Source organism: Hyla sarda, chromosome 1 (genome assembly GCF_029499605.1).
Source record: "Hyla sarda isolate aHylSar1 chromosome 1, aHylSar1.hap1, whole genome shotgun sequence".
NCBI classification, from domain to species: Eukaryota; Metazoa; Chordata; class Amphibia; order Anura; family Hylidae; genus Hyla; species Hyla sarda.
In genome coordinates, this window is record NC_079189.1 from 548,022,911 (window position 1) to 548,039,650 (window position 16,740).

General features: G+C 42.2%; 1 protein-coding gene across 4 annotated transcripts in view; it reads left to right on the plus strand.

The window, feature by feature from the left end:
* SERINC5 (serine incorporator 5) overlaps nucleotides 1-16,740 on the plus strand; it is a 70,508-nt gene that overhangs the window by 26,445 nt on the left and 27,323 nt on the right. For all 4 annotated transcript variants that reach the window (XM_056541579.1, XM_056541583.1, XM_056541581.1 and 1 more), the window contains exons 2-3: nucleotides 685-852; nucleotides 7,557-7,735. In XM_056541579.1, the coding sequence (XP_056397554.1) occupies nucleotides 685-852; nucleotides 7,557-7,735 (347 nt within the window). The remainder of the gene's footprint in view (nucleotides 1-684; nucleotides 853-7,556; nucleotides 7,736-16,740) is intronic.

The window sequence follows — 16,740 nt, forward strand, 5'->3', positions numbered from 1 at the left end:
ACAGTAGGCTATCCCAGTTAACCCCTTGTGTAGTCTTTTGAGATTGAAGTGTAAAGTTTGTCCTTGAAGAGGGCGCCAAACTGGCATGTGGAGTCTTATAGGCCATGCCATGCTCCACAGGGAAATCTATATGCAAAGCAGGTCTCCTCCAGAAGGAAACGGTTTGCTCTGTGGTGCCACCTATTGGAGGTAGTGTCCGTGCTGATCAATACTTGTCCCTTTTATCAACTCGGAGTATAGAAGACTTTTCAAAATTGTGACAAAGTAGAAGAGATTTATCTCTGAATCTATTGTAAAATCACAGCAGGAAAAAACTGTGTGTTCTTATGCACTAACAAATTGCCTTGTAAACAGATATACAGTAATAAGGAGGAGGGGGTCAAATAATGGGCGAATAAGATAGACACCAACATACACAAGTATACAGTGTACAGTGGGTCCAGATTTATTTCTACTGTCTATCATGAACAAGCCAACAAGGTATATATTAAACAGATCCCTGGCGTATACTGGAGACCATAAACACGATATACCGTACATTAGCCACCACTTTATGTTTTATGATTTTATAGGAAGTTTTTACCTTTACAATTAATATATCACATACTCTTTTATTGTGCTGCTAAACTGGCTATTAATAGGAATCAGAATAATCTGTTGGTTTTTTTATTTCGTGTTTTACAGGTGGCCTGCTGCTGCGGGGCTGCAGCCTGCGCCCTGTGCTGTACATGCTGCCCGACGATCAAACAGTCTACAAGCACCCGCATCATGTACGCCTTGTTCTTCATTCTGGTCACCATTGTCTGCGCGGTTATGATGTCCACCTCTGTGGCTAAACTGATGGAAGCACATGTGAGTCTATCACCCATGAAGTTATCAGAAAACAAAGTATAAAATATATATATATATATATATATATGTATATGTGTGTGTGTGTGTGTGTGTATGTGTGTGTGTGTATATACACAGTCATGGCCGTTAATGTTGGCACCACAGAAAATGTTTCTAGAAAATGAAGTATTTCTCACAGTAAAGGATTGCAGTAACACATGTTTTGCTATACACATGTTTATTCCCTTTGTGTGTATTGGAACCAAACCAAAAAAGGGAGGAAAAAAAGAAAATTGGACATAATGTCACACCAAACTCGAAAAATGGGCTGGACGAAATTATTGGCACCCTTAACTTAATAATTGTTTGCACACCCTTTGGAAAAAATAACTGAAATCAGTCACTTTCTATAACCATCAATAAGCTTCTTACACCTCTCAGCCGGAATGTTGGACCACTCTTCCTTTGCAAACTGCTCCAGGTCTCTCTTATTGGAAGGGCACCTTTTCCCAACAGCAATTTTAAGATCTCTCCACAGGTGTTCAATGGGATTTAGATCTGGACTCATTGCTGCCACTTCAGAACTCTCCAGCGCTTTGTTGCCATCCATTACTGGGCGTTCTTGACGTATGTTTGGGGTCATTGTCCTGCTGGAAGACCCAAGACCTCGGACGCAAAGCCAGCTTTACAGTGCAACCCAAAATCCGTTGGTAATCCTCAGATTTCATGATGCGTTGCACACATTCAAGGCACCCAGTGCCAGAGGCAGCAAAACAACCCCAAAACATCATTGAACCTCCACCATATTTCATTGTAGGTACTGTGTTCTTTTCTTTGTAGAATGATGTGCTTTACCAAACAGATCTATCTTGGTCTCATCTGTCCACAAGACTTTTTTTCCTAGAAGGATTTTGGCTTACTCAAGTTCATTTTGGCAAAATGTAGTCTTGCTTTTTTATGTCTATGTGTCAGCAGTGGGATCCTCCTGGGTCTCCTGCCATAGTGTTTCATTTCATTTAAATGTTGACGGATAGTTCGACACTGATGCTACCTGAGCCTGCAGGACAGCTTGAATGTCTTTGGAACTTGTTTGGGGCTGCTTATCCACGATCCGGACTATCCAGCGTTGACCCCTTTCATCAGTTTTTCTCTTCCTTCCACGCCCAGGGAGATAAGCTACAGTGCTATGGGTTGCAAACTTCTTGATAATGTTGCGCACTGTGAAGAAAGGCAAATCTATATCTCCGGAGATGGACTTGTAACCTTGAGATTGTTGATATTTTTGCACAATTTTGGTTCTCAAGTCCTCAGACAGTTCTATTCTCCTCTAGTGTGGCATACACAGACACACAATACAAAGACTAAGTGAACTTCTCTTCTTTTTATCTGCTTTCAGGTGAGATTTTTATATTGCCAACACCTGTTACTTTCCCCAGGTGAGTTTAAAGGAGCATCACATGCTTGAAACAATCTTATTTTTTTCACAATTTTGAAAGGGTGCCAATAATTTTGTCCAGACCATTTTTGGATACATTCCAATACACACAAAGGGAATAAACATGTATATAGCAAAACATGCATTACTGGAAACCTTTTTTGTGAGAAATACTTAATTTCATTGAAAAATTTCAGGGGTGCCAACAATTACGGCAATGACTGTATGTAAGTGTGTGTGTGTGTGTGTGTGTATATATATATATATAATAAATATATAATATATATTTCATAAGAATGCCCTCCCTATAGGGCTGCAGTAATGATCACTGTTCTCACCATTACAGCCCCATGTAAATGTGCCCAAAAATGTTTCATAGAAATTAGAGCAACAAATTGCAAAAAGTGTATACCATACTGTAACATTAATATGGTAATTCGAAAGCTTTTTGGGGTTCACACAGCAAAATATACGGATAAATTCTGGGCGGACATCCTGCGAGTGGCAGACTCCAACTGATTGTTGGTGCCAGGACCTCTCAGACATTCACCATCTCCATAGACCACAATGCAAATCATAGCAGATTGCACTGAAAGAATGAACCTGCTGGATTCTGCTTGGAAAATCTGCAGTGTGAATGGGTCCTTACAATATAATACAGTTGGAGAACACATACGTACAGTGGGGATCAAAAGTTTGGGCACCCCAGGTAAAAATTTGTATTAATGTGCATAAAGAAGCCAAGGAAAGATGGAAAAATCTCCAAAAGGCATCAAATTACAGATTAGACATTCTTATAATATGTCAACAAAAGTTAGATTTTATTTCCATCATTTACACTTTCAAAATAACAGAAAACAAAAAAATGGCGTCTGCAAAAGTTTGGGCACCCTGCAGAGTTAATATCTTGTACTGCCCCCTTTGGCAAGTATCACAGCTTGTAAATGCTTTTTGTAGCCAGCCAAGAGTCTTTCAATTCCTGTTTGAGGTATCTTTGCCCATTCTTCCTTACAAAAGTCTTCCAGTTCTTTGAGATTACTGTCACGCACTGCTCTTTTAAGGTCTATCCATAGATTTTCAATTATGTTGAGGTCAGGAGATTGTGAAGGCCATGGCAAAACCTTCAGTTTATGCCTCTTGATGTAATCCCCTGTGGATTTTGAGGTGTGTTTAGGATCATTATCCATTCGTAGAAGCCATCCTCTCTTTAACTTTAGCTTTTTCACAGATGGCATCAAGTTAGCATCCAAAATTTGCTGAAATTTTATTGAATCCATTTTTCCTTCTACTCGTGAGATGTTCCCTGTGCCACTGGCTGCAATACAACCCCAAAGCATGATTGATCCACCCCTATGCTTAACAGTTGGACAGAGGTTCTTTTCATTAAATTCTGTTCCCATTCTTCTCCAAACGTACCTGGTCATTCCGGCCAAAAAGTTCAATTTTACCATCATCAGTCCACAGAACTTGTTTCCAAAATGCATCATTCTTGTCTATATGTACAAACGCTGATTTTTGGTGAGGACGTAGAAGAGGTTTTCTTCTGATGACTCTTCCATGAAGACCATATTGTACAAGTATCTCTTTATAGTGGAATAGTGTACCACAACTCCAGTGTCTGCCAGATCTTTCTGGAGGGATTGTGCAGTCAAACGTGGGTTTTTAATTGTTTTTCTCACAATCTTGTGAGCTGTTCTGTCTGATAATTTTCTTGGTCTTCCAGATCTTGCTTTATCTTCCACTGTTCCTGATGACTGCCATTTCTTAATTACATTCCAAACAGAGGATATTGACATCTGAAAACGTTTTGCTATCTTCTTATAGCCTTCTCCAGCTTTGTGAGCGTCAACTATTTTCAGTTTCAGATTTCTAGACAACTGCTTAGAAGAACCCATGGTGCTTATTGTTGGGGCAAGGTCAAATGAGTCTGGGCATTTAAAACCTTTGAGATTGACATCACCTGGTCTTCCCAGGTGATGATTGAGAACAATCCATGACACTGGCAGGTCTCAGCTTTGGAAAGGGGGCAGTGCATGCTATAAATTCTGCAGGGTGCCCAAACTTTTGCAGACGCCATTTTTTTGTTTTCTGTTATTTTGAAAGTGTTAATGATGGAAATAAAATCTAACTTTTGTTGAAATATTATAAGAATTTCTAATCTGTAATTTGATGCATTTTGGAGAATTTTCCATCTTTCCTTGGCTTCTTTATGCACATTAATACAAATTTTTACCTGGGTTGCCCAAACTTTTGATGCCCACTGTACATACCATACCAGCATAGCTCAAACTTCCCACCCTTTATTTATTTTTTTACTCTTTATAGCAGTTAGTTATTTTTCTTTGTATGTACAGATTTTGGTCTGTCTATATGAAATCTATCCATTACATAATCTTTTGACCCTATATATAAATACCCTGTTTTATTTTTAATCTTCTTTTACAATTACGGGCAGATGTTTTACTTGTAAATGGAATTTTACGTTTTTTTTTTATTATTATAATATTAAACCCTTTTAATCTTGCTTTGCAAGCAGATATTGAGAACACTCTGTGCGCCTTCTGTACCCGTGGGGGTTGTATAGGATCAGGATCGTAAGAACTCTGGTCAATGTAATGCGGAGGACAGTGAATACATTACGTGCAGAACATGTAACTTGATTTGCTATTATGTTTTATAACTTTAACCTAATTCCCCGGAGAGGGAACAACTCCCTTTTCCATGTTATCAAAACATGAAATAAATTCACCCGGAGAGATGACAGCTGTTTTGTGTGATCTGTCAGAGGAGGAGATATGTATTGTAAATATATGTAAGGCCATTTTCAGAACATATCACCCTAGTATGTAAAATGTAGAAGTCATCAACCTGTCAAAAGGGATGCTGACATATACTGCAGTGTACTGGCAGCAAGCCCATAGAGTTTTATGGGGTTGTCTGGTGAAAATCATCTTCTCCTCATGCCACAGACTAGGGAATAAGTATATTAAAAATGTAGGTTAGTTTCTCTATTGCAGCCTATTTGGCCAACTTCTTTTAGCTTCTCTGTCCCGTTCACAGTAAAATCTGTCTGAGGATCAACATGATGGCTCAGTCTCCAGTCCTTAAAATTTTTCTCCTGAAGGACAATCTAAGCTGATTTATCACCAGACCAAAGTTAAAGGAGTTACAATAGAAAAACAGATAATCTCTTCTAAAAAACAGTACCACGCCTTTCCTCTGGTTGTGTGTGTGGTATTACAATTTGAGTCTATTCACTTCAATGGAACTGAGCTGCAATACCACAAACAACCTTAGGGCAAGTGTGGTGCTGTTTTTTGAAAGACATTAGCTCTGTTTTTCTATTCCTGTATAACCCATTTAAGTTTTAATCTGACATAAATCAGTTTAGTAAATTGTTCAAGAGAAGCCATATGAAGGTTGGAGATAAAGACATTAATGGCCCTGATTTATCAAGCTATGTGATTGAAAAACTGGAGGGATTTTCCCACAACAACCAATCGCAGCTCAGCTAATGGGCTGTGGTAAAGTGAAAGCAGTTTATCGCTCACATAGTTTGATACATCAGGGCCTTTATGTGACAGATTTTAATGTAAACAGGACAGGACTGTGTGGAAAAATGTGTAGGCTGCAGAAGAGAAACTAAGCAAAATTCTTAATAAAAGCCTAAAGAGAAAATAGTTTTGGCACCATAATAGACTTTAAAACATGAATAGAAAATTGCAATTAAAGGTGTCCATAACCTAAAACCGGTGTGTTTTGCTTCCCATAAACATTGAATGACAGACCTCCCTCTACAAACTCATGCAGTGAAATCTGTCAATTACTCTGTGGGTGGGGAAAACAGGACTCTCAAACTAGGCAGCATTTAGAGGAGTACTCCGATGGGAAAACAATTTGTAAATTTCTTCTATTTAAAAATCTTAATCATTCCAGTACTTTTCAGCTGCTGTATAGAGGAAGTTTTTTCAAATTTATTTTCTGTCTGACCACAGTGCTCTCTGCTGACACCTCTGTTCGCGTCAGGAACTGTCCAGAGCAGGAGCAAATCCCCAGAGCAAACCTATCCTGGCTCTGGGCAGTTCCTGACATGGACAGAGGTGTCAGCAGAGAGCCCTGTGGTCAGACAGAAAAGGAATTCAAAAAGAAAAGAATTTCTTCTATAGTATACAGCATCTGATAAGTACTGGAAGGATTAAGATTTCTAAATAGGACTTTCTGGTACCAGTTGATTTAAAAAAAAAAAAAAAATTCCACCTGAGTACTCCTTTAAATAGCTTTTTAGTAGAAAATACTGATTCAGTTCAAAGAAATATTTTTCTAAGCCTAGAATCTCCTCCTGTATGCCTCAGGTAGAAGAGCATAGGAGATGTGACAGAGCCTTCTTAAATACACCTCTAACCTGTGAGTTACTGCAGTGTTTTGGTACCATATTTCCATATTTGTACAGTCCTGAATGAAGTGTTTCAAGCCCTGGTGCCTTCAGCCCATACAGTTGTCTCTCCGCACATAAGCCCCTCTCCCAGTCTTCTATTAGAAGTAATACTTGTCTCAACCGCGGCGTCTTCTCTCCCCGGCAGCAGATGGAAAATCTGAGACAGAAGCCATTGGCAGAAATGGTTTGGAAGCAAATCGCAGCTCATTATCCTTAAATAAACCCTGAGGATATTTTCTATTACTGTATGGATTATTTCAAGCGCAGATCTGGATTTAAAATGATGTACAAGACTGTGCAACCGAAGGAGCGACACGAGGACCCTTCTGATTGGCTAAATCTCTCTATATGTGGAATCTTTCACACCTGGTTGGAGGATTGAGTAAAGAAACCCAAAACATAAAAAATATTATTTTTTTTTGTCATTTGAATTTTTGAAAAATCGATTGCTCTTCATTCATCAAATTGTGTCAGAATGTCCAAAACTTTGGTGGACTCCAATAGATCCTGTTGTAAGTGGTGGGATCCGTCAGATGATGGACCTGGCACTGCGTTATTGTTTTCATTATAAAAAGAAGCAACAATGTAAAGCTTTAGAGATGGAGTCGGCCAAAGGGGGAAACTAAAGAATAATACACAATACAAGTCATATAAACCACAGTTATTATTTTAAGGAACATTCCAGCCTAAACCTATTATTCGATGTAAAGAATACCAAAGAGAGAATCTTTAGCCATGCCCTATGAATGTATAGAATGCTTATGGCTAATGTGTGCAATGTAATAGACTATTCCTTTATACTGCATAGTGTTTTATTAGATGATGAGTTAACTCTTCACATTTTTATTATATTAGATTCCATTTTATGGAGACATCTGTGAGCACCTGCAGGCTGGAGTGAACTGCGATAAGTTGGTCGGGTACTCGGCTGTGTACAGAGTCTGTTTTGGCATGGCCTGCTTCTTCTTCCTACTCGCCATCTTTACAATAAATGTTAAGAACAGCAAAGGCCTCCGAGCCTACATCCACAATGGGTAAATGAAAATTCACTTGATTAAATAAACATTATTGTTATATATTAAATATTATTTATTACACACATGTGCATTACATAAAGGGGTATTGCACTGCCCCAGCATCCAGAACATTTAGTTCCAAATGCTATAGACTTGCATTGAGGGGCATGGCCGTAGCATCACGACCCCCGCACCCAGCATTCAGAACTCAATGTTCCAGATGCTGGGACAGGGGAGTTCCCCTTTAAAACGTTACTATCATTATTTAAAAAAAATAATCTTTGACGTGTTGCAGGAACATGTCAAAAGTGCGGAGACCCCCACTGATCATAAGATCTAGTCCAGTGAATTGCATGGCACTTAGTGCACTTTACCCCGGGCTCAACACTCAACGCGGCCCATTGACAGCACAATTTTATAGTATTAAGGGTGTCGCCTGCATTCAGACAGTCAGAGCCCATGATGGGAGTAAGGCCAGTATGACTAAGGTTGCTTAAGCGGTCGAAACGCGTCACTGCTGTTCTTTTACCTGTACTGCCGTGTCAGAATAAATATTATCTGCAATTGAGCTTCTACTGCGCTGGACATTCTCCTTCTTCCTCCTGTATGCTTACAGCCTAGTCCGGGCTGAGTCCGTTGCGCGTGAGTGGCAACCTATCGGGTGAGCTGGATATACCTGTGGACTGTGCATGCAAATGGCTAGTATCGGCCCCGATACTGATACCAGTATCGGTATCGGGACATCCCTACTTTGTACATAGATTTTCAGATGCTGTCCCTTACATATACAATGATTCTTTATTCAGGAATTTCTGTAATGGGGTATATGGTCCATCATGGTATTTTTCATAGTCGAGGTTCGTCATCATAGGAGTAGCCTTGTCCATGGCTTTTTCACACATCTTCAGGCATGGCAGCACACAACAGATGATAAATGCAAGGATGATAAGTATTGTTAGAATTGTTATTCCTATTTGAATCAACATCTTTTGCCAACCCCCCATTCCATTAAAATATTGGTCCCAGGGGTCTGACACTCCAGAGTTTCTATTAAGTTCCAATGAAAGGCTTTTTAACTTTTTTTTTATGGCTATGGTTACCTTACCATTGGGTCCTGTGTTTTCTGGGATGTATGTACAACAGGTATCCCCAAACAATTTACATACCCCTCCTTTCTTGTCCTATTTTGAAACGTCATAGTAGACGTGGCGCTAAGCTATTCAGCCTGTCCTTTGAAGGCTTCTTTTGAAAAGTTTACAAATATTTGTTGATTGTAATAGATATAATTAATCCACTCTACATTCTTATTTATGGCGACTAGGGGTAGTAGTAAAGATTCAAATTCTGCTTTTACTTGGTCTCTAGCCTTAAACTCATCTGGGACCCCCTTTGGGACTCCAATGGCATCAATATACACATGGGGGTCAAGGCTCCCTTTAGGGACTTCTCATCTGTTCCTCTGATGAGTTTCTTGTTCTGCTATTGGTTCATGGTTAAAGATCTGCACAGGCATAATGACTTTAGTCAATGTGCATTCTCCAGTCCAGTTTCCTTCTAACCGGGTTCTAAGCTTCATATCTCCACACAACCAGTAAATATCACCTAAAGACTGGACTTGGCATTGTAGTTTGTCTTTATCTAGAACTCGATATGAGGTACAGTAACCATCAGTAAAGATTCCCATGAATCTGCGTTGGTTACCTGGGATGGAATAGCAAGTATAGTTCCCAGGGTAAATGGTGATGCCTTCTCCTGGTCTAGGGGTTTTGGTGGTTATAGAATATTGCTTCTTCCACTGTTCACAATTTGTGTGATTTGTGGACCTATTGGTATATAGGCTGAAGAAGCATGCCTCTGCTTGTTCTGGGATTTATAATGGGACTGTACTTAGATGAGGCCTGGCGCTTCCACAAACATAACAGTTAGTTCTATTACTCTTCCCTGCTGTATACCTCATACTCGAGCCAAAGGTTAACATCTGAATATCCTGTTTCTATTGCCATGGTGTCTACAAAGGTGGGATTTGCTATAGCTACCATTTTCTTGTAGGACTGGACATGTTGTTCTATAGAATGGATTAGGGGTGCATTTGGGTCTCTCCATTACCCTGAGCTATATATATCCTTAATTTCAAACCTTTTCTGGTGACCTTGGTTAGTCCCTCCAAACCACCAACCATGGACATAAGTCCCTGCATCACTGGGGACTGGATTCTGAATGGTTAGCCGCATACCGGGGCCTGTTTTAACCAACTTCATGCGGTCTAACAAAGGTCTACCTTCCTTGTCCTTGCTGTCTGTATCTGGGGACTTTGTAACCCCATGGGGGCCCAGAAAGGCCGATGCGGACCAGGACTTACAGTCTTCTCCCCATGGGCCACCAGTGACACACACATCCCTCCCCTTATCCTTCATGGTACCACTTCCATTGATTGGCTCCCCTTGGGCCAGTTAACATTGCACATGCATCAAAAACATATGTGGCTACAGTGGTATTTACTGAATTAAGCCAGAACCGTATTCGTCCCTTTTTCATAGTTATGGCTATCTCTGGGCCGCCTAGATTGATACTAGACAAAGGATATGTATGATCTTCGTGATTAAGTTGGACTGGTTCCTTCGTCTTCTGACATTGGCACCTTCTTGCAGTGGGAAGCATGGATCCAGGTGTTCTTCCCTTCCACCTTGACTGAAGTAGACGTGGTCAGCAGGACTTGGAATGGACCATCAAATCTGGGCTCAAGAGGATACTTTCTCACAAACTTTTTCACTAGTTCCCAATCACCAGGCATTAGCTTGTGAGTCCCCGCAACTGCTTTAGGATCTGGAATAGAAGAAAACACTCGGGCATGTATTTTAGCCAACTCCCTTGATAATGCGGCCACATAATTAGTTAGTACTTGTAACTGCTGAGGATAGTAACACCCTAATCTTAGGATGGTGCCAAACAAAATCTTATAGGGGGATAGGGAATGGACTCCTTTTTAGGAGTGTTTCTGACGCTATAGAGGGCAATGGGTCGACTATCAGGCCAAGGTAGACAAGTTTCTTGGGACATTTTCAATATTCGGGTTTTAAGGGTGCCATTCATTTTTTCAACCTTTCCACTGCTCTGGGGGTGATGGGGAGTATGAAAGGATAAAGGGACTCCTAGGGCAGACCAGATTTCTTTTGTCACCATAGCAGTGAAAGCAGGTACTTTTTATGACTTCAGGTACTCCATACCGGCATACTATTTCATTGAGGAGTTTCTTGGCCGTGGTCTTGGCTGTCATATTGGTAGTTGGGTAGGCTTCCGGCCACCCTGAGAACATGTCCACCACCACAAGGGCGTATTCAAATCATCCGCTCTTTGGCATTTGTATGTGGTCAATCTGTATCCTTTTGAATCGGGTATTTTGGTCTGGCCAAGTGTTTCTGGGGTGTTTTCTGCATACAGTCTGGGTAACACTTTGCACAAATAGCACAGGACTTGCAGTTCTTATCTGTTAGTGGTGTAATTCCTGGTGCTGTGTATTACTTTTGAATCAGGGCATTCATGAGAGATTTTGACAAGTAGGCAGCTCCATGTGCCCACTGCACCACTTCTGGGTACATACTTCTTGGTAAGCAGGGCTTCCTGTCATTTTCAAACAGGCCATTCCTATTCAACACAGCTCCTTTCTGTTTCCATATGTCCTTTGCTTCAGGGCTTGCTGCCTCTTGTAGTTCTTTCAACTGGGATTTGCCAACTGGTAGGGTCTGTAGGGCCAATGTCTGGGTGTCCTCCACTCTGCTTTTCACTTCCTGTGAGTTTTTGGCTGCTTGTTTGGCCGCAGAGTCTGTTAGGTAGTTGCCCTTTGCTTCCCTAGAGTTCAGTTGTCCTTGGGCCTTCACTTTCAGAACTGCCACTTGAGTTGGGAGGCGTAAGGCATCCATCAGATCCTTGATGGCCATGCTGTGTTTTACTGGTGTTCCTGCTGCTGTCAGGAAGCCTCTGGTTTTCCACATTAATCCAAAATTATGGGTGGTACCAAATGCATAAGCGGAATCGGTGTATATATTCACTGTTTGGCCTTCTGCCAATTTGCATGCCATACTGAGGGCCTGAAGTTCCGCTTCCTGTGCAGAGACAGTTGTAGGTAGGGCCTCCGCTTTTAGGACTGTATCTTCTGTCGTGACAGCATATGCTGTATGGTATTTCCCATGCTCGTCTGCAATTCTCGAGTCATCCACAAAGATGGTGAGGCCTGGATTGGACAGTGGAGTTTCACTTATAGATGGCAAGTGTATTGTTTCCATCTTCATCAGCTCAAAACAATCATGGGAGTGGTTACCCTGATCCTCTTCACCTTGATCCTCTTCATCACCTTCATTTCCCCCCTCAGGAAGTGAAAGCAGGGTGGAGGGTTTAAGAACATTGCATCTTAGGAGGGTGACATTGTCAGGTATCATGAGTGAACATTGTAGTCTGAGATGTCTTGATGTTTTGACTTAGTCTGGTTAAGAATTGCAGAGATGTCATGAGGAGCCAGAAGAATGAGATCATGACCAAGAACTAAGTCAGAAGTTTTGTCCAGGAGTGCCTTTGTAGCAAAAACAGCTCTAAGGCAGGACGGGCCTCCTCGGGCCACACCATCCAGTCTGCAAGAGTAATATCCAATAGGTCTTGTCCTGCTGCCATGAGACTGGGCTAGGACACCAGTGGCATGTCCTTGTCGTTCCGAGACAAAAAGCTTGAAGGGTATAGTCTGGCAGTCCAAGTGCAGGTGTTGAAGAGATGACATCCTTGAGTTTCTGGAAGTTGGAGATAGCCTCCTCAGAGTGGTCAAAGGGATCCGTCTTCAAAGCATTGTAGAGAGGTTGCATCAATAGAGAGGCTTCTGGGATCCATGACCAAACAGTAGGAGATCAGTCCAAGGAAGGCATATAAAGCCTTGGGTCTTGCTGGTACAGGGATATCCTGTATGGCTTCAATTCTGTCTTGAGTAAGGTGTCTGGTGCCTTGTGAGATGCAGTGGCCAAGGAACACAACTGAGGTGGAACACCACTGAAGTTTCTGTTTTCAGGCTTTGCAGCCTTGGTCAGTTAGGTAACAGAGGAGACTTTCAGAATGTTTTTCTGCAGATGGGAGGTCCTCAGCACATAAAAGAAAATCATCCACGTAGCTAAGAAGTACCACGGATGGGTTATTTTCTTGCCAGGTGGATAGGATGAGAGTCATGGCTTTAGCAAACTGTCTGGGTGAGTTTTGAGCTCCTTGGGGCATGACAGTCCAAGTGTACTGCTTTCCTTCGTGGGTGAAGGTGAATAAATACCAGCATCTGGGATCCAAATGTATTCTAAAGAAAGCATTGCTGAGGTTGCCAACAGTGAAATACTTTGCAGTAGGGGGCACACTTGACAGAGTATGAGGATTCACGGCTCTGAGATCTGTACTTCTCAGGTTCCCCTTTGGCTGTCTTTTTCTTGGCCAGGAATAGGGGCGAGTTGCAGGGGGAGCTGCATGGCGTGAGAGACTCATTGCTGACCATTGTCTAGAGAGAGCTTCAGATTGGGCAATCTTAAGTGGGTACTGGGGTTTTCTAGGCAGCGGAGCTCCTGGCTTGAGAGTGACCATGACAGGTGGGACGTTAAGTTTGCCAATGTCTTCTGGATCAGTTGACCAGAGACTGACTAACTGACTGGTATACGGGCAAGTACATGTGATGGGATTTTGGAGGTGGGAGTTTTATGGAGACCCAACATGATCAGAATGGAGCATAGAGCAGAGACATCCTCAATCTCCAGAAGGGAGAAGATGGATATAGTTCCATCTTTGCTAAATTGAATGGAGGCTTGGAGTCTGGCGAGAACGTCTGCTCCTAACAGTTTGAGTGGACAAGTGTCTGAAACTACAAATCTAGCCAGTAAGTGGGGGAAGTTGGCTATGCAGAGAGGCTTTATGAGGGGATTAGTTCGGGGGACACCATCAACCCCTACACATGATACCTCTATATTTGAGAGGAAAGATTCAGTTTACAGGTCTTGGGCCCTAATTACACTTCTGGCTGCACCTGTGTCTATAAGAAAGGTTGTAGGGTGCCCTTCAATGGGTAGTGTCACTTTACCCAGAGGGTCATTCATGTTTGTGACGATACTGCCATAGGTGAGTGAGAAACAGGCATGCCAAAATCCTATGGTAGAAGGTCCAGGTGATCTTGGGTAGGTCTTTGCCCTTGGTTTGGGGAGTATCCAGAGGGCTCTTGAGTGCCATGTGGGCCATTGGGTTGTTGGTATTGGTAATTGGCTGAGTATTGTCCTTGTGGGGGTCCAGATCTTCTTGGGGATCTGCAGTCACGTTTATAGTGGCCAGGCTTGAGGCAGTGGTCGCCGTCCTGGCGGCGGGCGGTTGGTGGGGAGATCCCCAGTCATCATAAGGGGGGTGGGTTTCTTGGTGAGCGCTTGGCTAGACTATAACCCTTTTGCCACTAAGAGTAGGGTATCACGTGTCAGCACTCTGTATTTTGGATGTGATAGAACAAGGCCCTTCCTTACCAGGTCTTTTAGGCCATTGACAAAAGAGGATAACATTTGTGAATGTGATTTGTTGGATGAGTCAAATCCAAGATCATGAAAGAGTTGCTTGAGTCGGGCATAATATTTTTCAACAGATTCACCTTTTGTCTAATATCATGAACACTAGTTGCTTGATCTGCCAATCTGTCTTGGGCACATTTTAATAGGTGCTCGCAGAAGTAGGTGCCTGACTGGTAGGTAGTTTCCTCAGAGTAGTGTCTTTTCTGGATATGCTGTTCCATAATTGGCCAGTAATCATCACCAGCCTTAATCTGACATAGGCTCTGTAGATTCTTAAATGAAGCAGAGTAAGATTATTGAATTTCCCATTGGTTGGTTCTCTGGGTCAGGGAGTTGAGATACAAGGGTAGCTGCTTGGGATGGGTTAAAAGTAACATACATAGGTGGGGCATCAGGAGGGGCATTGCCCCGTGCATGTCCATCAAGCCACCTCAGGGTATAAAATGTATTTCTGATAGGGGTCTCAGAAAGGCTGGCTCCCAATCCTCTATTGGAAAGTGCACATTCAGTCTAAAAACCTCTAACTCTTCCAACTCTGGTATAATTGGGTGACGTCCCAACAGTTCACTCAGATAACCTAGGCTAATCACTTTAAACAATCTCCAAGCCCCATCTGAAACTACTAACATTAATCCACAGACACAATTTGGACATGACATAACTACATATAACATAAGTATACACACTAGGACAAGTCACAGAGATGTCTTATTATCAGAGAAATCCCGTGCGTGTGCATGTATCAGAGACACTAACGATACACCGTGTTTCTGTTAAACTACTGGCGTCCTGCCAAATTTGCTAATATCTTCTCTCACAGACTAACTAGAGTTGATTATTATCTTTCTCCATAACTCAATCTCTCAGAGATTGTCCTGGCTGGGATCCCATTCACACACACAAACAGTTATGACAGGGAGGGTCACGGAAATGTCTTATAGGCAGAGGAACTCTCGTGTTATACTTTCCTGTATACATGCTTGTTCAAGACACGCCTTACTGCAGTGGCTGTTTGAACTACTGGTCTCAAGCACCTACACTCACTAATACTCTAACAGAGGACACTAATAAATGCTGCTACAGCTATTTCTCTGACTCAATTTCCCTGAGATCCAGCCCTTTTCTCGAGAACACACACACACTAAACACATACCCAGGCAACACTTTATGACAAGTTCAGCAAAACGACTCAGAGCAAGAACTTTCACCTGTCCTGTGTGTTGGCCGCAAGCCAGTCAACTAAGTCATAAGGCATCCCAAGTGGGGGAGACAGAGCACTGGCTAGGTTACAACAAGAAATGTGTCCTACCGTAATTTTAGAGTTGATCAAGCTCGTCTGCGTCCCGTCTGCGGTTGGTCTGACCAAATGGACTTCCGGTATCATGTGCCTCGTCACATGACTGACTTCCTTTATCAGTACTCGGAGTCCCTTTTTGGGCGCCAACTGAAGTGGAACTCTCCTTCAGGACCTGGTGGATATCTGTTCCAATCCAAATCAATTATTAGTTGATGCATGGATCGAAGTGAAAAACACACTGACACGTTTGTTCATTACAGAAATTCTTTCTTCCTTTATTACAACAGCTAAGGCTGCACACACTCCCCTCAGCAGTCCAGACTGCATTTCCTGCTTTTGGACTTCTGCCAGACCAGCGGGGTCCAAAGTCTGTGCCAAAGATAAGGGGAAATGTGATGTGGACAAGTAGGGAGACACCTGACAGCTTTTTTTAAACACAAATAAAACATAGAAAACGTAATTTTTAGTACATTAGAAAGATTCTTATATTTGCCTTAAGGGGTGCAATAGAAAAAAAATGTTTAATGACACTGCCCATTTAAACCCATTAATGGCTTACCTGCCTTGCACCCTCACCGGTCAGCTGTTCAGCACTGTGCCAGGATGTATACAATGTACAGAGCTGGAAGCCACAGCTCCATACATTGTGTAGTGGTGGTGCCGGGTTACTGTAGAACAGCTCCCATTGAGGTGAAAGTGAACCCTGCCAATCAGCTATTGATGGCCTATTTAGGGAAAATGTGCAGTTGCAATTATAGAGGTAAATATTGTGATTTCGATCTAATAAATTGTAAAATCCCCTAATTTCATGTCCAGTCTCCCCCATTTAATTTCTATCCCCCGATTTCACATCCCCCCCATTTCTAAATTTTCCCCACATTTCATGCCTATCCCCCATTTCACATCCCCCAGATTTCACATCTATACCCCTATTTTACGTCCATCACCCCCATTTGATTTCAATCCCCAAGTCACATCCAACCCCCCATTTCACACCCCCCCCCCTTCCAGTATTTATCAGCTGCTGAAGTTGAGTTATTCTTTTCTTTCTGACAAGTGCTCTCTGCTGACACCTCTGCTTGTCTCAGGAACTGTCTGAAGCATTAGAGGTTTGCAATGGGGATTTGCTGCTTCTCTGGACAGTTCCTGACACAAGCAGAGGTGTCAGC